At 48.6% G+C, this 19,384-nt stretch overlaps 1 protein-coding gene across 1 annotated transcript in view; it reads left to right on the plus strand.

Moving 5' to 3' along the window:
* The first annotated feature begins 4,845 nt into the window (after positions 1-4,845).
* The window catches only part of Slit3 (slit guidance ligand 3), a 603,162-nt gene continuing 588,623 nt past the window's right edge, over positions 4,846-19,384 (plus strand). The window contains exon 1 of the mRNA XM_028858254.2: positions 4,846-5,474. Coding sequence (XP_028714087.1) covers positions 5,278-5,474 — 197 coding nt within the window. The 5' untranslated portion in view covers positions 4,846-5,277. The remainder of the gene's footprint in view (positions 5,475-19,384) is intronic.

Genomic DNA, 19,384 nt, shown 5'->3' on the forward strand with positions numbered 1-19,384 from the left:
TTTGGATTGATTCAAGGTAGCTATAAACCTTTAGTACTCTTTCTTTCTCTGGAGAGAAAGAGAAAAACATCTGTGATAAAATAATAATAATAATAGTTATAATAATAACAATAACAACAACAACAATAATAATAATGATAGTGTCCTTCCAGGTCCAACTGATAGAGCCTTACCCTCAATTCTGCTCTCTAGAAATGACCTAAAATCTACATACATGAATTATTCTCTCCTCTAGTAAGATTTAACATGGACCAGCATCTGAATGAAGTAGGGGGGGCTTTATCTTCTCCCTGAGTCCCTGTTCCCTGACCCTCTATAAAAACCTGTAGGTAGCTCCGTGAGGGACTGTCAGCTTCAGGGTCCCTTGTGGTAAATGGCTAGCTCAACATGAAGAAGCAGCAGAAGAAAGCTGGTTTTTAGGGGAAACCAGCTTTTAGGGGAAAGAGGAGGCAGGGTTCAGGAATCAGCCACAGATGGGAAGCAGTCAAGGCTTAGTAATGATAGAAAACCACTTCTAACGCCTACCTCCTATAGGAGATAGAGGATGATAGTGGTTACCAAGGAGACAGGTAGATGGAGGAGAGGGATGCTGGACATAAACTTCCCCCATTAGTAGAAGAAGGCAGCTAAGGCCAGACTCTAGCTCTTGTAGAGGAAGTCCTAAGCTCTCTCCTCCAGCTCTCTGAGCAAGCTCTGCATGTGGCCAGACCTGCGGAAGTGCAGGTGATAGGTCAGCTTCCTGGAGGTCTAACTACCTCTGACAGTGGGCCGAGGATGCATCTGAGGAATCCACTGGACCATCACCAGCACAAATGATTAGTTGCAGTGAAGAGAAGTAAATAAATCAGGATGGAAGGAGAGGAGAATGGATACGCTCTGCAAGAGCACTGAAAGATGGAGCCTCCTCCTTCCCCTAAAAGATTAAGTAATGCTGGTCACAATAAGTAAACCTGCCGCAGGATGCCGAATAAGCTAGATGATAGGGATGATCGTTGACACAATCAGTCATTTAGCAGTCACCAAAGGTTTGTTTAGACCTGTAGGCACTGAGCATTCCAAAGTTGATGCAGCACATCTCTTTGTATGCTTGACGCTTTTAAATAGATGGTTGGAAGCAACGGATTAGGCAGGGTCACTATCCTCAAGAATCTAATAGTCTGGACCATCTAAGATTCCTGGAGAAACTGATCTGGAGAGGCTGATAGACAAGCTGAACCTTGGCCAGAGGTAGAAGACAGAAGAGCAGGAAAGGATGTTCTTGGGGAAGTACTGAGTGGGCATGAGAGACAGCGTGGGGGCAGATGAGCTGGTAGAGCAGCTCCAAGTTCATAAATGCATCTTAGAAAGATGCTTGGATCTTCAGGACAATCTATAGATCCACAGAGCCAAAGCAATTAGACAATGAAGTAATATAGGTGGGGGCCGAGGAGAGCAACAGCCACGCCTTAATCTAGGGTCCAAATTCCTGCAGGACCACAGACTAGGAGGGGCCAGATGCAAGACTGGACAGGAGTGGGAACGGAGCAGTGAGTGCTGTGAGATGGAGGAGGCGCTTTCCGAGCATGCTGCCTTTTTTTTCACAGCCCGCCCATCTTTTCAGCTAACAACCTCACCGCATCCTCTGTTTTCCTTTGACAAAGGAGCTCCTTCCTCCCTGCCAGCCAACTGGACTTTACATGGAAGCGGTTCCAATCGCTTTTTGTCTTCTCTAGTGAGAAGAGTGATCACCCGACCGGTCCAAACTAGTCCGCACCTTAAATCCTTACTAGGAATTTGGAAATCTTATGACATCTCATGCCTTTGGTCTAGTCTTCTCTGAAGCCCTTTTCAGGTCTTTCCTTAAGAGTCTTTGTGTTACCCAAGACTTTATTCAAGCATAAAGTTTTTATGATCCTGATGATCTACTATTATTGTATATTGTTTGCAACCAGAAAACCTCATCTGACTATGGTGGCCTGGTAGGGAAACAAGACAGGTTTTCAGAGAGGCCTGAAGTGGGTTTTCTTGGGGGATGGGTGGGCGGTTTGCTTTAAAGACTGGAAAAGAAAGGGGAAATTTTAAAAAGTTGGCTAAAAAGGCTTTTGTAGAACTCTGAAAATCATACCACAGAGTGAAAGTTATCTTTGGCATATGGGCATAGAAAGTTCTACCCAGCAGCCTGACCTCCTAATGACTTACCCAGACTTCTCCAGTGGGGCTGGCTAATTCTTCCAGGAGGAGACTGACACATCGTGAAGATGCCCCAGAGTCAGGCAGAGGGGGAACAGAGGCCTGCGTCCTAGTCCGGAAACCTCTCACTAATTAGCTGGGTAGCTTTGCACAGATGTCCACCTCTCTGAGATTCAGTGTCCTTTCTAGTAAAAGACAAGAGCTGCATTACTTTTGAGATTCCGGGCTTATATTCCAAGAGAGTTTTATGGAAACACCAGAAGAGGTTAACTGGGAAACCAGAGTCAGCAAACCTGCAGCAAATCTCCAAGAAGGGGTAGAGTGAGCGACACTTTTTTCTTTGCCAGGGAAACCCTCTCCCCCTAAGAAGAAACATGTGGACCCAGCCATCGCCAGAAGACAGGTAGGTGTAGAACTCCCGGATTTGGTGATTTCTAAGGCCTTCTCTGTCCAAGTAATTCAGGTCCTGCACCCCGTGGTGTTCCATGAACCTGTGTCTTTTCCACTTGCCCCTTCCTTAAAGATGACTGACTGACTCTGAAGGACCCGTGTGGTCTATTTTAAGGGGCTTCTCCCTGGAAGCAGCACATTTGAATGCCTATGAAGTCATTTAAAGATCTAGGAGGCTCTCAAACCCTCCAGCAGCTTAAATAGAAACACACAGGCTTCCCACTGTGCTCAGAGATCCCACCCAGACCCAGCCTGCAGGGCTGCAAACCATGCTTTAGCATGCATGCATTTCAGAAAACAAAGACAACTCTAGTTTTAGCTGCTCCAGACAGTCTGAGATGCTTTTGTGCCCTTGGGTCCTTGCCTGGTCCTCTCATCTGCCTCAGTCCTGGTACTAAATTGGTTCAAGGTTTGTAGGGAAGCTTCAGAGGAAGGAGGCAAAGGCATGTTTGGAGTTCTTAAATGCTGAAGTCACCCTGAGAAGCAGAGCCTAGCTCCCTTCTGGCCACCAGAGGGCGATGGCAGCTCCATCTGGGCAGAAAATTATTCCCAAGAATAACAGCAGAAAACTGCATCTCATGTTCTTATGAATGATGCTGGAGTTGGGGTATGAGTGTATGAGTGTGTGTGTGTGTGTGTGTGTGTGTGTGAGAGAGAGAGAGAGAGAGAGAGAGAGAGAGAGAGAGAGAGAGAGAGAGAAAGAGAGAGATGGGTGCCTGGAGCTAAGACTCCAAAATCTGCTAAGTATAGTAAAATAAAATTCTCACCTCTGCTATATATTTATAGTATGTAGTCAAGTAGCTGAAAGTTTCCTTTAAGGAAAACGAAGAAAGCAGAGTAGTATTCACATGAAAGAAAAGAGAATTTTCAGGAACACAGTTGTTAGTGATGTGTGAACATACATGTTCTCCTGTGTATGTGACTGCACAGTGTGTGTGTGTGTGTGTGTGTGTGTGTGTGTGTGTGTGAAAAGGCATGTGACTGCATATAGTTAAGAGTAGAGTATAGGGTGCGTACATGTGTGTTTGTGTGTGTGTGTGTGTGTGTGAATGTAAGCAAGGCTCTTTCAGATCTTTCCCGTAAGAGGGGACCTCAAGGAAGTCTGGGCAATACTTCCTTCTGTTCCTGCCCCTTCCCTTCAAACAAACAAACAAAATCATTCCTACAAGTATTTATGGAGCCTCTAACACAGCCCTTCCCCACCGGCATCTGGAAAAGCTCAGACCAGCCAATTTAGAGCAGGCACTGGCATTATGAAGGCAAGGCTGGGCGGGTGGGGGCCGGGGGTGGAAGGGATGATGGGTGCCTTGCAGGCTAAAGCACTGTTTTGCAAAATCACTTTCTCTTCTTTGATGCGCCAAGGAGGCTGGACAGGACTGTGGCACCTTTATTTGAGGAGACAAAGGCTCACAGGTGACATGATTGCCCCAGAGTCATGCGAACAGGACCCTGAAGTGCTGCTGTCAATACAGGGGTCCAGGTTCCTACCTTCACTACTCTCAGCCACATAACAGGCATTGCTGGGCAAATCGGAACTGGATTTCTCCTGGTAGACTATGCCAGCGGTAACCTTCACCACAGGAAGTGTGTGTGTGTGTGTGTGTGTGTGTGTGTGTGTGTGTGTGTGTGTGTGAGAGAGAGAGAGAGAGAGAGAGAGAGAGAGAGAGAGAGAGACCGACCCCGAGTGGCTGTGGTGTGTATTCCCCCCTTAAGTCCTGTAGGAAGTAGTTGTTGATTGTCGTGAATACTAGATGGGGTTGGGACAAAGTTTCCATGGATAAATGTGCCAGGGTACAGCATGCCTAGAAGCTGTGTAACCTCGGGGTAAGCACTCCATTTAGTCTAACTTTGGCTTTTTTTAAAAGCCAAAAACAAACAAACAAACAAAAACCCCGAGGTTTCCTTTCTGATGCTCCCATGTTGGAACTGAGTATCCAGCTCAGTGCTAGAATTAAAAAAAAAAAAAAAAAGCCACAAGCTTTACTGGTCTTTGGCTCCCGAGAACCGGTGAATTTCAATGTTTCTTTCTTGGGGCCGGGCTGGCCAAGTCCCTTTCCTTCCCAGCTGGGTTCCTCTAGCTCCCCTGTTGCCTCCTCCCTCCAGGCTCCTGGTTGCTCCAGCAAAGTTCCCAACTTAGTCGACGTGACGCGCAGCGCAGCCAATGGGAGGCGGAGCTGGTGTTTTGGGAGGGGGGCGGGAGGGCCGGGCCCCGCGTCTCCGGTGTCTGCTCTGCTCAGTGAATGGAGAGAGCGAGCGCCGGCCAGCTCTCCCGGCCACCCGGTGCCCTAGCCGCCGCCGTGCTCCGGAGCCCAGCCTTGAGCCGGACTTCCCGGGGCTCCGTGCTCCCCGGCGCTCAGCCCAGGACGCAGACTGAGCCCGCGCCTCTGCCGGTGACCCAGAGGGACCCGGGGACGCTCGGTACCTGGGCACCGTGAGTGATGCGCAGCGGGGCAGCGCCAGCCCCACGGATGGAGCTGCTGCTGCCGCCGCCGCCCGGCGCGCCCCGCTCCGCCCGCGCCCCGTGCGCCTGAGCGCCGCGCCCGCCCCTCCTCCGCGCCAACTCCGCCGCCCGCCCCCGAGGCCGCCCGCGCGCCTCCTCGGGCTCCTCGTGTCCCGCCGCGCCAGGCAGCCTCTTCTGGGCTCGGGCGCTTGCACACCATGGCCCCGGGGCGGACCTGGGCCGGCGCCGCCGTGCGCGCCCGCCTGGCGCTGGCCTTGGCGCTGGCGAGCGTCCTGAGCGGACCCCCCGCTGCCGCCTGCCCCACCAAGTGTACCTGCTCCGCCGCTAGCGTGGACTGCCACGGGCTGGGCCTGCGCGCCGTTCCACGGGGCATCCCCCGCAACGCAGAGCGCCTGTGAGTACCCACCCCGCCCGCGCAGGCCACCCACCCCGCTCCTACAGAGTCGCCCTCAGGGCGCCGGGTCCTTCCCTCCTCTCCCGCGCGCGCTGGGGACGACCTCAGTTCTCCCCTCCGCCATCAGACACTCTCGCTAAGTTGGGGGGTAGCGTGGCTTTGGGCAGGTGTGGAGAGAAGTGTCCGAGTTCCCCGGCGCTGGGGACCAGGTAGTGCCTCTCTAGGTGAGGGCTCCGGGAGCCCATCCGCTGACAGCTCCGGAGAAGAAAGCTGGCAGAAGGCAAGGGGTGGGGGAAGAGTGGTGGTCTCAAGGTTTGAGGTTGTGTGTGTAAGGGGTGTCCATGCTCCTTGCTTCTTAAAGAGGGGGCGAGGGGGCAAGCCAGACGACGATGGGGTGTCTCGATTGCAGACACCCCCACCAAAAAAAAGCTGTGACCCCCCCCTTGGAGATCAGAATGAGCCAGCTGCTGTGTGGCTGTCCTTGCAAGGAAAGTTCAGAGTGTATGTGAAGGTCTTAACTTCTGAAGAACCGGATGAATTCTGAGTGGGTGCTCTCAACACCCTCCCTGCCTGGAGCGCAGCTTTGGGGATGCCAAGTTGCAGCCCGGGTGAATTTTTTATGGCTGGGTTATAAATGCCTTCCCAAACGGGCCGGAGAATGGAAATGCTGACAGCCCTTTAAATGAGACCTAGCGCTATAATCTTACAAACCGCACTCAGCCTTGGATCCTGGGGTTGGCAGCTAGCGGGAGAGGCTCTTGGAGAGTGGGGTGGATTGACCCTCGTTTTAACCCCAATTGTGCAACCAAATATTTACTTTTCTTATGTCAGCGTTTTGGAAAGATTTATCATTTTGATCCTCAAGACCAAATTCAAAGTTTGGACTTCGGGGGTGGGCTCCTTTTAGTCCACGGTTGGGGGCAGGGTAAGGGAGGGTTGCACTCATCAGAATTCCAGCCATTGCACTGACCAGTTGCACTCTGCCCAGCCTGTCTTAGGGGTAGGCATACCGGTCTTCCTCAGGCCTGCCTGCTTTAGGTCAGGAGAGACCGGGAAGGAGCTGAAGTGTCCTAGCTGCCTACCCCTGGTCACCTCACCTCCTCTCCTCTCTTCCTTTTCCTCTTGGTGGCTGTCTAGGCAGAGACTTCTTAGAAATGTCTTCCTTACATCTTCTTTTGTTTGTTGTTTTCAAAGTGCAATGTTTGTTCTGTCGCTGGAGCTGTAGAATCCTGGAGGGCTGGCCCTGAGTCTTCACTAACACTGGGAAATTGGGATCAGAAATGCAAACTAACCTGCCCAAGAAAACAGAGTAAATAAGTGACAGGAAAGGGGCTGGAATCCAGGCATCCACACCTTCACTCGGGTTGTGTATTAGATCCTAGTAGCCAGGCATCCACACCTTCATTCAGGTTGTGTATTAGACCCTAGCAGTGAAAACCTCATTTAAATGGTGTTTGTAGGTATGGATACACTAGATTCCCTTCCTCGTGTGAATGCTGCCGATGAGTTAGTGGAATGATAACTGTGCAGATGTTTAGTGGGTGCCTCTCCTGGTACCTCCTTGAACCTCCCCAGCAGTCCTATTCCTCACACAGGCCATGCTCATGACTCTCATGGATTCATGATCATGTAACCAGTGAAGTGTTTGAATCCCAGCCTGCCAGGCTTCTAAGCCCAGGTCTTTCACCGCCCTGCAGACTCCTTGGATCCAGAGTCAGTCTGGGCTGTGATCTCTAGACAGACAGTCCTGGGAGGGGAAGGTCTAGCTGGGCTTGCCGCTGCTTTTGGTATAGATTGCCATCATTCTTTCACATCAGCTCTCTTACTCGGGGTCATGAAACTATTTTCCATAGTCAGGATCATGTTGTCGGTGTGGGAAGATCAGGGCAGTGGACCTCTCTCTTCTGGTTAGTCAGAAGTTTTCAAATATGCCAGCCACTTCCCCCAGAGACCCTGGAGACCTAGTCCATCTCATCTGCTCTACAGCTGGAGAGAATAGATAACGATTCTGGATGAAGGACATTCCCGTGGGCGTCATTACTGTAGCCATGGTCACCACCAGGCATGGGCAGCGTAGGTGCTGCTCTGACATGTCTGTGGTTATCTGGTGCAGCTTTGGTCACGGGGAAGGTTTTGGCTTTAAGTGTATGGATATGACAGAGCTGCCAAGGCTGACCTCTCAACTCCTTTCTAAGACTGGAGGTAGACTTTTAGAGCAGGCAGGGTCGGGGCCACCTCAGGTTCAAGGGCAGCCCACCAGCAGCCCTTCACACCCATCCTGGCTCTCAGGGACTCAGATGGAGCGTTGTAGTACTGTTCAGCCACACCATGCTAAGGATTGCAAATCAATTTCTCTCTCTCTCTCTCTCTCTCTCTCTCTCTCTCTCTCTCTCTCTCTCTCTCACACACACACACACACACACACACACACACACGTTCAATAAACATTGCCTGAACCTTCTGTAGCGTTCCTGCCCCTGTCTGTAAAATCATTGCATACACAGAAGAAAACCAACTCTTCAGCTTAAAGGATGTGGGCAAGGATTGGAAGTGGGAACCTTTCTTGAAGAGCCCTTTAAGTCCCCTGGAGGTCCTTCTGTCATGGGACACTGATTTTTATCAGCAGAGCCGTTCTCCTAAATGGTGAAATTGTGTTTTTAAAACAAAGAAGCAGTGCCTGCCCCATTCTCCATTTCTGTTGCTGTCTTCCAGAAAGCCCCTTGTGAAGGAGAGAGAGAGAGAGAGAGAGAGAGAGAGAGAGAGAGAGAGAGAGAGAAAGAGAGAATGTGTTTCCCCTAGTCATAGGAGCTTTAGGACACCCTGAGTGAGAAGGACGTAGTAGTCCCCATTTGGACTTGGCTTCAGGCTAAACTAGGGTCTGAATTGTTCGTTATTAAGCTACTATCAGTTGGGGGATTGTCTGTGTTCCAAGTTCTTCCCCATAATGTCAGCGCATCACACAGAAAAGGAAACCCTCTGTCTTTTATAAACTACTGACAATTTTCCCCCTCCTAGAGGAGGAGGTAACACCCACAAGTAAGCTAAATAAACGGAGGGGAGAATTTGGTGTCATTTATTATCCGAGCGGCAAAGACAGAGGCCCAGGGAGCAGAGGAAGTCAATGGCGGTGCTTGAGACAAAACATTTACCAGGGAGTGCAGGGTAAACAGATGTTGCGTTTGCCCTTCTGAGTACAAAAGGAACCCACAGATGTGATTCTTCTCCAACCACAGCCTCAGCCTGCATGAAAATGAACCCTCTTGTGGGGCCCCTTCTCCCAGGCCTGCCCTGAGGCAGGCATAGGCCCACCTCTCACCCACAGCTAGGGTGGCAGTGGGAGCAAGAGTGGACATCTTTGCTTTTTTCCACTTGGCTCCAGAACATGCTGGAAACTGCTGTATTTAAATAAACATTTCCTGTTTGCGAAGGAGAGCGGGCGAGAGTCTGAAACGTGAGAATGTGGTAACTTAATTTTCTCCATCACTCCAGATGACAGCAGGCTCTGCCGGTGGTGGGGTCCAATAAAAACCGACACCGTGTCATAGGCTTTCCCTCACTTGACCACAGAGGTCCAGAGGTCAAGTGGGAGACTTTCCAAGATGCTCAACAGTCAAATCCAACGTTCTGGTACTCCAGCCCCCAGGGCCAGCTCCGAGGACCAGGGACAGCCTGGCATGTTATGAGCCCTCTTTGGACCAACCATGGTGATGTGGCCTTTTAGAGAGGCATAGGACTCTCCTGGATAGCCTAGAGAGCAAGGAGGCCACCTTCCTCCAGGGTAGTGTACAGCTTTGAACAGATTGCTACACCTCTCGGCTTCTTTTTCTTAAAAGTAGGATTCTGGTGTAGTCTTTGTGATTTTTCCTTATGGAATATGCAACTCACCTGTGAGATGTCACAGTACTCCTCTTCTGTGCCTAGACCGGTGTCTGGCGCTTAGGGAGTTTTCAACAAGTATATGTTGAATAAAAGGCTCGTGAACCTCAAAAACACCAGGGCAAGACGGGCCATGACAGACTTGCCCTTTGATGGGTGGTCAAGGGCTACCTCCTAGTAACCTATTACATGAGATACTGCTAACTAAAATTTGAATTTCATGAACTAGAATTATTACCTTAGTAGAGTTCCCCCCCCCCCAAGACTCTTCCTGCATGATCCGCTCTGAAGTCTGGTTGCCAGGCGTTGCTTAGCAACATTGCAACACTCCTACTGTGCACATGCCAGTGGAGTGAGCCAGGGAGCCTGACTACTTCTGCCACAGGACTTTCTAATCAGGAACTCATCAGTGGCATCCTGAGCTCTCTGTGGTTTTTGATTGCTGCTCCTCTGGCATTAATTGATGTGTATTTGTAGGGTCATTATTAAGTTTTGTGTGTGCCAGTCATCTGGGGTTTCTATTCTTGCCCCCCCCCCACCCCATTTCCGTTGTTACTTTGTTTCACAGTAGTTCTGTCGTCTGAATTCACAGCCTCCATCCACACCACACCCAGAAAAGTGAAAATGAAGGAGGGTGGGGACAGTGGAATCTTTTGCCTAAATTGATGGGCAAGAAGGCAAGGATTTAGACCCTCCACACAGTTTTTGTGCTCGAGCCCCTGCAGCTTTGGACTGGGAGCTCAGGCTTGGAGTCCTGTTCTGCGGCATGCGTGCTTGCTGCTGCACCTCTGCTGCTGCCGGGCTGCTCTGGCCTGCAGTCTGTCTAATCCCTTTCGTACCTCATTTCCACACCTGTAACGCAGGGATGGTAGTCACCTGGGGATGTTGCGAACGCAGCCCGAGGCGATCCACAGAATGTGCTCCGCACGCTGCCTGCCATGTTGTTCGCTCATCGCCGTGGCTGTGATTATTTGCCCAACTGCAATCTATCCAGCTGTAAAGTATGTGTAATTCCCGTTCCCTTTTGGAAGGATTAAAGTGATCGTGTCTAGGAAGTGCTTAGCAGTACCTGGCACATAGGAGCCCTCCACAAACTTGTAACAGTAATGCTATGGCTGTGTTTCCATTTGCTCATCTCAGGCACCATCCAGCTGGATGGCTTAAGATGTTCACTCTAAATTTTGTTCCAGCCCTAAGCCCTGTGGAGGCAGGCTCATCGCCTGCACATGGGCTGTGGGCTATGCCCGATACACTCTTGCTTGGTCTTCTTTTCTTTGCTCGGTCTCTCCATCCTGCCCCAGCAGCTGAACCCAGGCTGGCCTCTGTTCCATACAGAAGGGATTATGGTTGGAGCGGGTTTTTATCTTTTTTTTTCATTGACATACTGCTTTGTGCTCTATTTAAAGAATGCGTTTGATTTCTTTATTTAGAGGAGGGGTAGGTTGGAGCTTCATGAAGAATTCTTGGTCCTGACTTTGTGTGTTCAGTGTCCTTCTATCTTTCTCTAAACAGCCCTTTACCGGTTCCTGGTGTCTGCCTCCCATACTGCTTTCACGTGAAACAGCTGTATTTACTAACACATGTCACTCTCACTGTGTAAGATGGTTTTAACCATTTTTAAAAAAAGGAATGCTGAGAAAAAAGAAAGTCAGAGTAGAGAGGAACCTCACAGAGACCACATTGATAATGCAAGGGGAGGGTGCAGAGGTGCCCCGTGGATGCCCTGAGCTGATTTCTAGGGCTCTCCTTGATTCACTGTGGAACTCAGCCCTGTTCAGGGAGAGGCTCTGCTCTGTGTCCTGCAGACCAGGACTGTCTTTTGTAACTGCCGCTGCTGGCTGCCAGACTGCCGGGACGCTGTACATCTCCTCCATCGTGTGGTCTCCATAGTTTCACTGGCATTTACTGTGTATTGAGACGGTGGTCCCCGGGAGGAATTGGCCAAGGGGTGTGATCGAAAATTCTCAGTAGTGAGCAGATTGGAGGTGGGAAAAGGTCATGGGTAAAGATGTGAACTCCAGAGCCAGGCAAAACTAGGTCCTGGCTCTGCCACTTACAAACTGGATGACAGTTTTCTGTGTTATAAAATGGGATTATTATTCCTTTTTTTTTTTTTTTTTTTTTTTTTGATAGGTTCTCAGTGTGTAGCAGCCCTGGAACTCATTACGTAGACCAGACTGGCTTCCAGCTCACAGAGATCCCCCTGCCTCTGCCTCCTGAATGGCTGGGATTAAACTCATTCACCACCAGGCTCTGCTTTACCCCTTTCTAGGAGTCTTGGATTAACTCACATACATACCCTGGAATATGGCACACCCGTCATAACATTTCCTGTCATTATTTCTGTAATTCTTGTGGACTATCCTCCTTCCTGAGAATGCTCGCTAGAAGCCTGCTCTGGAAAAGTCACCATTGGCAGGGTTTCCAGGGGTGCCCTCCCTGTTCAAGTTCTCACTGTGTCTTCCATCGGCATAGCACAGGGGAAAACCGTCGTCCCACACTCCCGGCGCTCTTACATCCTCTGATGAGGAACTCACTTCTCCCTGGGTCCCAGTAGGACCTTTCTCTTCACGTGGGCTTGAGCTTAGCCCACACAGACTGTTGCTACACAGAGGCAGGGGTCACCCTTTGTCTGAATGACAGGTTTTCACACTTCGGCTTGCCACTGCGTTTCTCACCGGTTACTTGGGCTTCTGTTTCTTCCCATAAACCTTTGTGATTCCTCCAAGGGCTTTGCATGTGTGCAGCTTTGGCACAGGCCCTGCACCCACCCCCAGCTCTAGACCCCTGGGGATTTTCTTTGACTGTATAAGTAGAGTATCCTTCTTTCAAAAATGCTTGGGATCAGAAGTGGTTCTGGTTTTTGAAATTTCTCAGATTTTGAGATATTTGCGTATATATCAAGAGAGAGAGAGAGAGAGAGGAGAGAGGGAGAGGCAGAGATGGGGAAGGAGGGAGGGAGGGAGAGGGAGAGAGAGAGAGGGAGAGAGAGAGAGGGAGAGAGAGAGAGGGAGAGAGAGAGAGAGAGAGAGAGAGAGAGAGAGAGAGAGAGAGAGAGAGAGAGAGCGAGCGCTGCCTTAGAGATGGGACTCAGATAAAACCACAAAGTACATTTGTGTCTTATGTATGCATTGTACATGTAGCCTGGAGGCAACTTTAAACAATGTTTGCTCATAAAATAAAGTCTATGGTTGGAATTTTTCACTTGTGGGATTGCATCATGTCTGTGCTGAGAACGTTTTGGATTTTGAAGTATTCTAGATTTTGGACTTTCAGATTAGGGAAGACTTTCAGCATCTTGATTATTATCTTAATCGACTTCCATCCGTGGTTCTTTCTATTGTTTTTTGACGGTGTCCCCAGCTGGCCTTGAACTCATGATCCTTCTGTCACTGTTATCAGAATTGCAGGATTACAAACAGGAGCCACCACGCCCAATTCTGTCAATGCGTTTGTGTTTTTGTTTGTGAGTCTGTGAGAATGTGTGTATGCATATAAGTGCATATGGAGGCCGGAGGTTGATGTCAGCTATTTCCAGGGTGTTTGTTTGTTTGTTTGTGATGAAGCAGGATCTCTTACCGAATCGGGAGCTCACTTGTTAGGGCTAGACTGGCTGGCCATCCAGTGCCAAGGTCTCTCTTGTGTTCTTCTTTCCCACAGACTGGGATTACAGGCACACATTGCCATAACTGACTTTTTATGGGAGTGCTGGCGATCTGAGTTCAGATCCTCATATTTGCATCTCCCTGGATGGCTTATTGTGAGTAGGCTTATTTCCTGCTTCCCTCACAGCTCCCCAGCCTTCCCTGGTGTTTTTTTTACTATTAGCTATCCAGATTTGAGTAGTTGACCCCAGACCCTTGCTTTTAAGAGATAGGGTCTCACCATGTGGCTCAAGGTAGACTCAGACTCAAAATCCTCCTGCCTCAGCTTCCTGAGCACAGGGATTATAGACAGGCACTTCCATGTCCTGCTTTTCAGTTTGTTTTTTGATGTCTAAATGCAACAGTGTGCATTATCCTAATTAGATTCTGGCAAATGATTTCATTTCATTAGGTTTTTCAGGAACATTTTCTATTTTGAGTTGCTCCTTTGCAAGTCAGCCGCTCGGGTTACCCCTCTCCTCTCTTACGCTCCTCAGAACATTCAGTGTGCATGCCCATGGATCTGACTTGTCGTTAGAGTCAGTGGATGCATTGTCTGCCTTTTGCAAGTCTCTTAACAGATTCATTATATGTGCATGTAAGTTCAGGTGCCCTTGGAGTCCAGAAGAGGGCATCTGATCCCCTGGAGCTGGATTTATGGGTGATGATGAGCCACTTTATGTGGATGTTGGGAATCAAACTCAAATCCTCTGCAAGAGCAGTATGTGCTCTTACCACCGAGCTCACTCTCCAGCCCTTTGGAAAGTGTCTAGGTTGTAGAATTATGTACATGGCCTGCTCTTTCTGTCTAAGGTGGATAAAAACACTGAGGTCTGCAGGGTGTGGTAGCACGCACTTATAATTCCAGCACTTGGTAGGTAGAGGCAGGAGAATTGTGAGTTCAAGGCCAGCCTCAGATACATAGCAAATTCAAAACCAGTCTTTCTTAAAAAGTAAGTTCCGGACCAGTTTGGGCTTCATAAGACCCTGCCTCAAAAAAATTCCCCCCCCCCATCAAAATTGAGGTTTTTATTTCCCTAAAATAGTTTCCAATTAGTGTTTTATTGATTTGCTGAATTTCCTCTAAATTCGTGAATTAGCACTGTTGTTGCTGTGCCTAAGTGCCTGAGAAAGTTATCTTTAGGAAGTAAGATTAACTTTGCTCCTGGTTTCAGAGGGGTCAGTATATCATGCAGGGAAGGCGTGGTGGAGCCTCTCCCGTCATGGTGGACAGGAAGCAGGGGGAGGTAATATAGGAAGGGCCAGGGCAAGTTATAGCCCCGACGATTTTCTTCCAGCGGGACTCCACCTGTTAAAGTTTCTAGAATCTCTCAAGATAGCTGGGAACCAGTTCTTCAGCACGTATGACTTTTAGAGAAACACTCATATAAGAGCGCTCCTGGTTTCCCAAGGAGCTGTCTGCCATGACTTTAGCTTTGTTGTCTTCCTTTTAGACTGGTACCAGAACCCCTACCAGCATGGGATGAGAGGTGAGTGCTTCTCCTGGTAAATTTTTTTTGTTTGAGGAATCAGTCCCTTTTTTATCAATAGCAAGGCTCAGGTTGCTTGAGCTTTTAAAATGTAAACAACAGTGATTTCACTTCACAATCTCACCTTCCCTTTGGCATGGGTGCATTCACCTGTGTAGTTCTTGGGATAAGTATGGTGGCGGAGAGAGGAAGGAGAACTGTGGCCTCTAGGCTCTCTAACCTCTGTAAGTAACAGTAGTCACCCCCAGAACGAGAGCTACCACTGGGCCCTGGCCTGACACTCTACTTGCTTGAACTAACTTACCATTCTAACAGTTATCCCAGGGGTGTGGTAGTGCTGCCCCCACTTCACAGATGAGAAAACGACACTTGGGGAGTAATATCCCCAGTGAGGAACAAGAAAGGCAGTGTGGTCAGGGCCTGCAGGATAACCAGTGGTCATGCTATTCCTCTCCACAACCTGAAACTTCTCTGTATTTCTTTACTCAATTTTGGAAGAATAAGAAGGAGGAAGGTGATGAAGAGGAAGAAGAGGAGGAGGAGGTGGCGTGGTGGCAGCAGCAGCATCAAACTTGAGTCACTGAGCACATTTTGATGCATGACATGATTTGGATGTCTGGTGGGAAAGAGCCATCATCTCTAGTTTGGGGAAGCATGTGACATTTGAATCACAGCTTGAAAGATAAATAGGGTTCCCTGTGCAGAATGGGAGAGTGGTATAGAATCACAGAAGTTCACAGTTAATGGGCCTGGGCCCACTTTAGAATGAGTGGAACTCTTCCTTGGGATTATTTTTTTATCGTTAGGGATCTTAGCCCAGAAGCTATCAATCAAATCTTAGGAAGAATATCAATATAGAATTTGTCAATACAACTATAAAATACCCAGAGAGTGAACAAGACAGGTTATGACTTAAAAAAAAAAAGTTTGGAAAGGAAAGACATGAATTAAGCTCATGGCTTTGGAAGTTAAAACACACTTCTGGCTATGGTAAGGGCCCAGTAGGCTGGGTCACATCATGGAGAGTGATAATGTGATTGGGGACATGTCTTCAAGGGAGCGATCCCATTGTGAAGCAAGAAACCAAAACATGGAGAGGTCATGATTGCCTTATTACTATTATTATTTTATATAAAAGTTCATTTTCATGAACTAACTAGGTCCCCTGAGATCTACATTAATCTCATTCAAAAACAGTACCCTGAGACCTAATTGATAAGTACCTTAAAGTCCCTTCCCACCCCACCCCACATACCCCACCCCACCCCACCCCACCCCACCCCACCCCACCCCACCCCATCCCATCCCATCCCATCCCATCCCATCCCATCCCATCCCATCCCATCCCAGTATTGCCACACCCTGAAATGAGCTTCTAACCCATGAGCCTTTGGAGAATGCACTCGGACCATATCCACATGACAGCAGGGGCATGCAACTCCAAGGAGAGTCTGAAGAACTTTGTTGACTAGTATTTTCATGCTCCATTATTTATTCAGATTTTAGCAGAGTTGGTGTTTCTTCCTAGTTACATGTGCCACTTCCTGTTTAAAAAATTGCATTTATTTATTTATTTATTTGTGTGTGTGTGTGTGTGTGTGTGTGTGTGTGTGTGTGTGTGTGTGTGTAGTCAGTCTCCTTCCATCACACGGATTCCAAGGATTGAACTTGGGTTTTCAGACCGGAAAGCCAGGGTCTTTACCCACTGATCTGTCCTGCTGGCCTGCAGCTTACTTTCTTCTCGTTGTCTTCCCTGGGCTCTGCCCATTGACAGCAGGTCCAGTCTGAACAGAATGTACATGAGGCACATCCTGGCTGGAGTAGAGAGTGATTTCATTGTTTAAGCCTCACCCCTGTTTATGTGGGCTCAGGCTCCTCTTCTCTCATCTGAAACATCAGCCTGGGTTCCTGACTCTTAATTCATTCTACACGTTGGCAGAAGTGTGTCTTATGGGCCCTGAAAGTCGGCCAACATGTTTAACCACCCACCTTGTCTCCCATTAAAATTTTTCAGCCGATGAGCTCCTGTCTGCTATCAGATGTACCTACGTTATGCTCTTCTGACCTCTAGAATGGGTTTTGCCCTTACTCAGCTGTGTCTACAGGGCCTGGAGTCCGTGCCAGATCTGCTGTCTATGTCTTGACCGTGGAATCTTCCCTGACCTGTTCCTAATCCTGCCTTAACCTTTCCAGCTTGGCTTCTTGCCCCGACTGCCCTCCACATAGCTTCCTGCATGTGGCAGCTTTGGACTGCTGCCTTTGGAGATCCAGGTCCTGAGATCAGGTTTCAGGAGGGTCTTGGTGATTTTTACCTTCACTGGAGATGGAAGGTTTCCCATGAACTCATGGCTTTATTCTGGAAAGAACCTCACACTTCATAGCCGTCTGAAGGCCTTCATCATGCCCCACAACAGTGGGGAAGGGTGCTGCAGAGCTGAGCTCTATAAGTGATGGATTATTAGGATGTTTTCCTGAGCCCCCTCACCCTAAGCTGGGAATGGAGCAGAATAATCTGCCGTTGAGAATCACATCAATGATGGTGGAGAGCTGTCCTTGGAGAATTTCTTGGAGAAGTTCCTAGACTATCTAATACTCAGATGTGTGTGTGTGTGTGTGTGTGTGTGTGTGTGTGTGTGTGTGTGTGTGTAGGTATGTATGTTCCTCTTCTGCCCACCTCTGTGATATGGGTAGAAACCATTCCACATAGGGTTTTTCTTCTGAGTGATACTAATGCGAAACCAGCAGGGAGTACAGTTTAGATAAAACACTGAGTAAGTAGAAAGATCTAGACTGGATCTTAGTTTGCATCAATACCTACCTGCAGATGCTCCTTTCTGCAGCTCTGTTCCTTCATTTGTAGCCTGAGGAATGGCAGGGAGAGGGCTTATCTTTCAGGGCCAATACAAGGTCTGTATGAGACCAGATTGCTGGAGAGGTCTGTTCCATTCAGTCCTGTGTGAATGTGTTCCTGCATCCACCCTTGGTATCTGTTTGGAACCAGTGCATCCTGTATCTGAAAGGTGATGGGGTCTGCTTTAGAATCTTTGCTCAGTAGATGAGGAAACTCAGAGAACCTAAAAACCCTACTTGGAGTCACCAGTGTCTTTCAGCTCAGCTCCAGGTTCTTTTTCACTTAGCCAAAGACACCTTTTACAAATGCAAACTCATCTGTATGAGTTCGGAGAACTCTCAGCCTAAATCATGACCCCTCATTAGCAGTGTTCAAGAGAATAGGATCAAAAAAGGGGATACATTGAACTGGTTCTTCTCACCACCATTACCCGAGAGCTGACTTTGGTTCACAGTTCCAGAGAGTTCAGTTTATCCTGGTATTTCTGGTCCTGTGCTGAGGAGGGATATCATGGTAGTAAGCACATGTCAGGGAGGAGGCTGTTTGTCTGATGATGGGCAGGAAGAGAGGAAGGCACCAGGGACAGAATCCCCTGTGAGGACTGAACCTTAGTGACCTACTTCCTCCCCCACCCCTCAGCTGAAACTCCTCTTCTGAAGTTTCCAGAATAGCCCAGGCCCTAAGCTGTAAACCTTTTGTGGGACACTTCATACTGAAACTGTGATGTACATGAAGGGTAAAGTCGTATGAGGGGCCATTTATATAGTTACTACCAAAATGCATGCGGTAACTGAACCATTCTCTCAGGGCACTTGAAGACAGTAGGAAAATTGGTCTGAACCAAAGGAAAGGCTCCATGCTAGCTCAAGTGGGTGAACTTCTGGGATGGGAGAGGTGCCAGAGCAACGAAGGATGTTGCACTAAGTCTTCAGGAATCTCTGGTGAACACAAGCCCCACTCATCTCTGTTAGTGTGTATGAAATGTAGAAACACCCACACATTATTAAAAAAAATAGTACAAGTAGAATTTAAAAAAGGTTATGGGGGAAAATATTAATCTGAGGACAATCCTACCCAATAAAGTATTGGAGATTGTCTCTGGCTAGCTGACGAACAGCACAAGGTCTGCATTTTATTAGCACTAACTGCATAGAACACTGACCTTATTTGAGAGGTATTTTCGTAAACACTGACACACAGCACAGTCCCATTTGAGGCCATGAGCAGATACAATCGCCTTCCCCACCCCCCTGCTGGAACTAAACCACTGCACACTGTTTCAAGGTGACAATCACCCCCTCCTCTTTTTCTCTAAGATCTCCCCAAGCAATGGGACTTTTTCCTGGGGAGGGCAGGGAGTGGGCTTTGGACTGGCGTGGGTTCTTTGGGCAGGTTGGTTAAGAGCTAGATAGATTATGGGAAAGATGGGGTTCTAGGGGAACAGGCGCTGAGAACCTGCATGTAGACACAGTTTCTCTGTGGTCCCTCCGGTGCACTAGACTTCTGTGCGAGGGTGAGTCTCATGAGGGCTTCCCAGTCCTTTTAGGATGAAAGACTGACCAGGTGTGGCTGCACAGGCCTTTTTCCAGCACTTGGGAGACTGGGACAGGGAGATCTTGAGTTCCAGGCTAGTCTGGGCCACATAGTGAGGCCTTGTCTCAAAATAAGTAAATAAGTAAATAAACTGCAATTTTGATTTTCAAAAAGTAGAATGGATGAATCGTGGTTTGTGATGGCTGTGAGCAACAAGTCCACTCCCTCTCCTCCTGCTCAAAGCTGGCACATCTTTTCCCATCTGATACCAGCTTATGAGCTCTGAATTTCTGACAGACAGAGAACTGGGTTCTCTTCCTCCCGTACTTCTTTCCTTCCCCCAACAGGGAGATTTTCAAGCTTTGGGAGCATCTTAGGATCATCTGGTCTACCCCCTCTCTATCGAACTCAATCCACCTTGAAGGGCAAATGTCTTAAAAGAGGTAACACAAAGATAACTGGGTTATTCCTGGGATCTGCCAGTGCACGACATTTCCCTGTTTCCGTGTCAGTATT

This window comes from Peromyscus leucopus, chromosome 8b, assembly GCF_004664715.2.
Source record: "Peromyscus leucopus breed LL Stock chromosome 8b, UCI_PerLeu_2.1, whole genome shotgun sequence".
NCBI lineage: Eukaryota > Metazoa > Chordata > Mammalia > Rodentia > Cricetidae > Peromyscus > Peromyscus leucopus.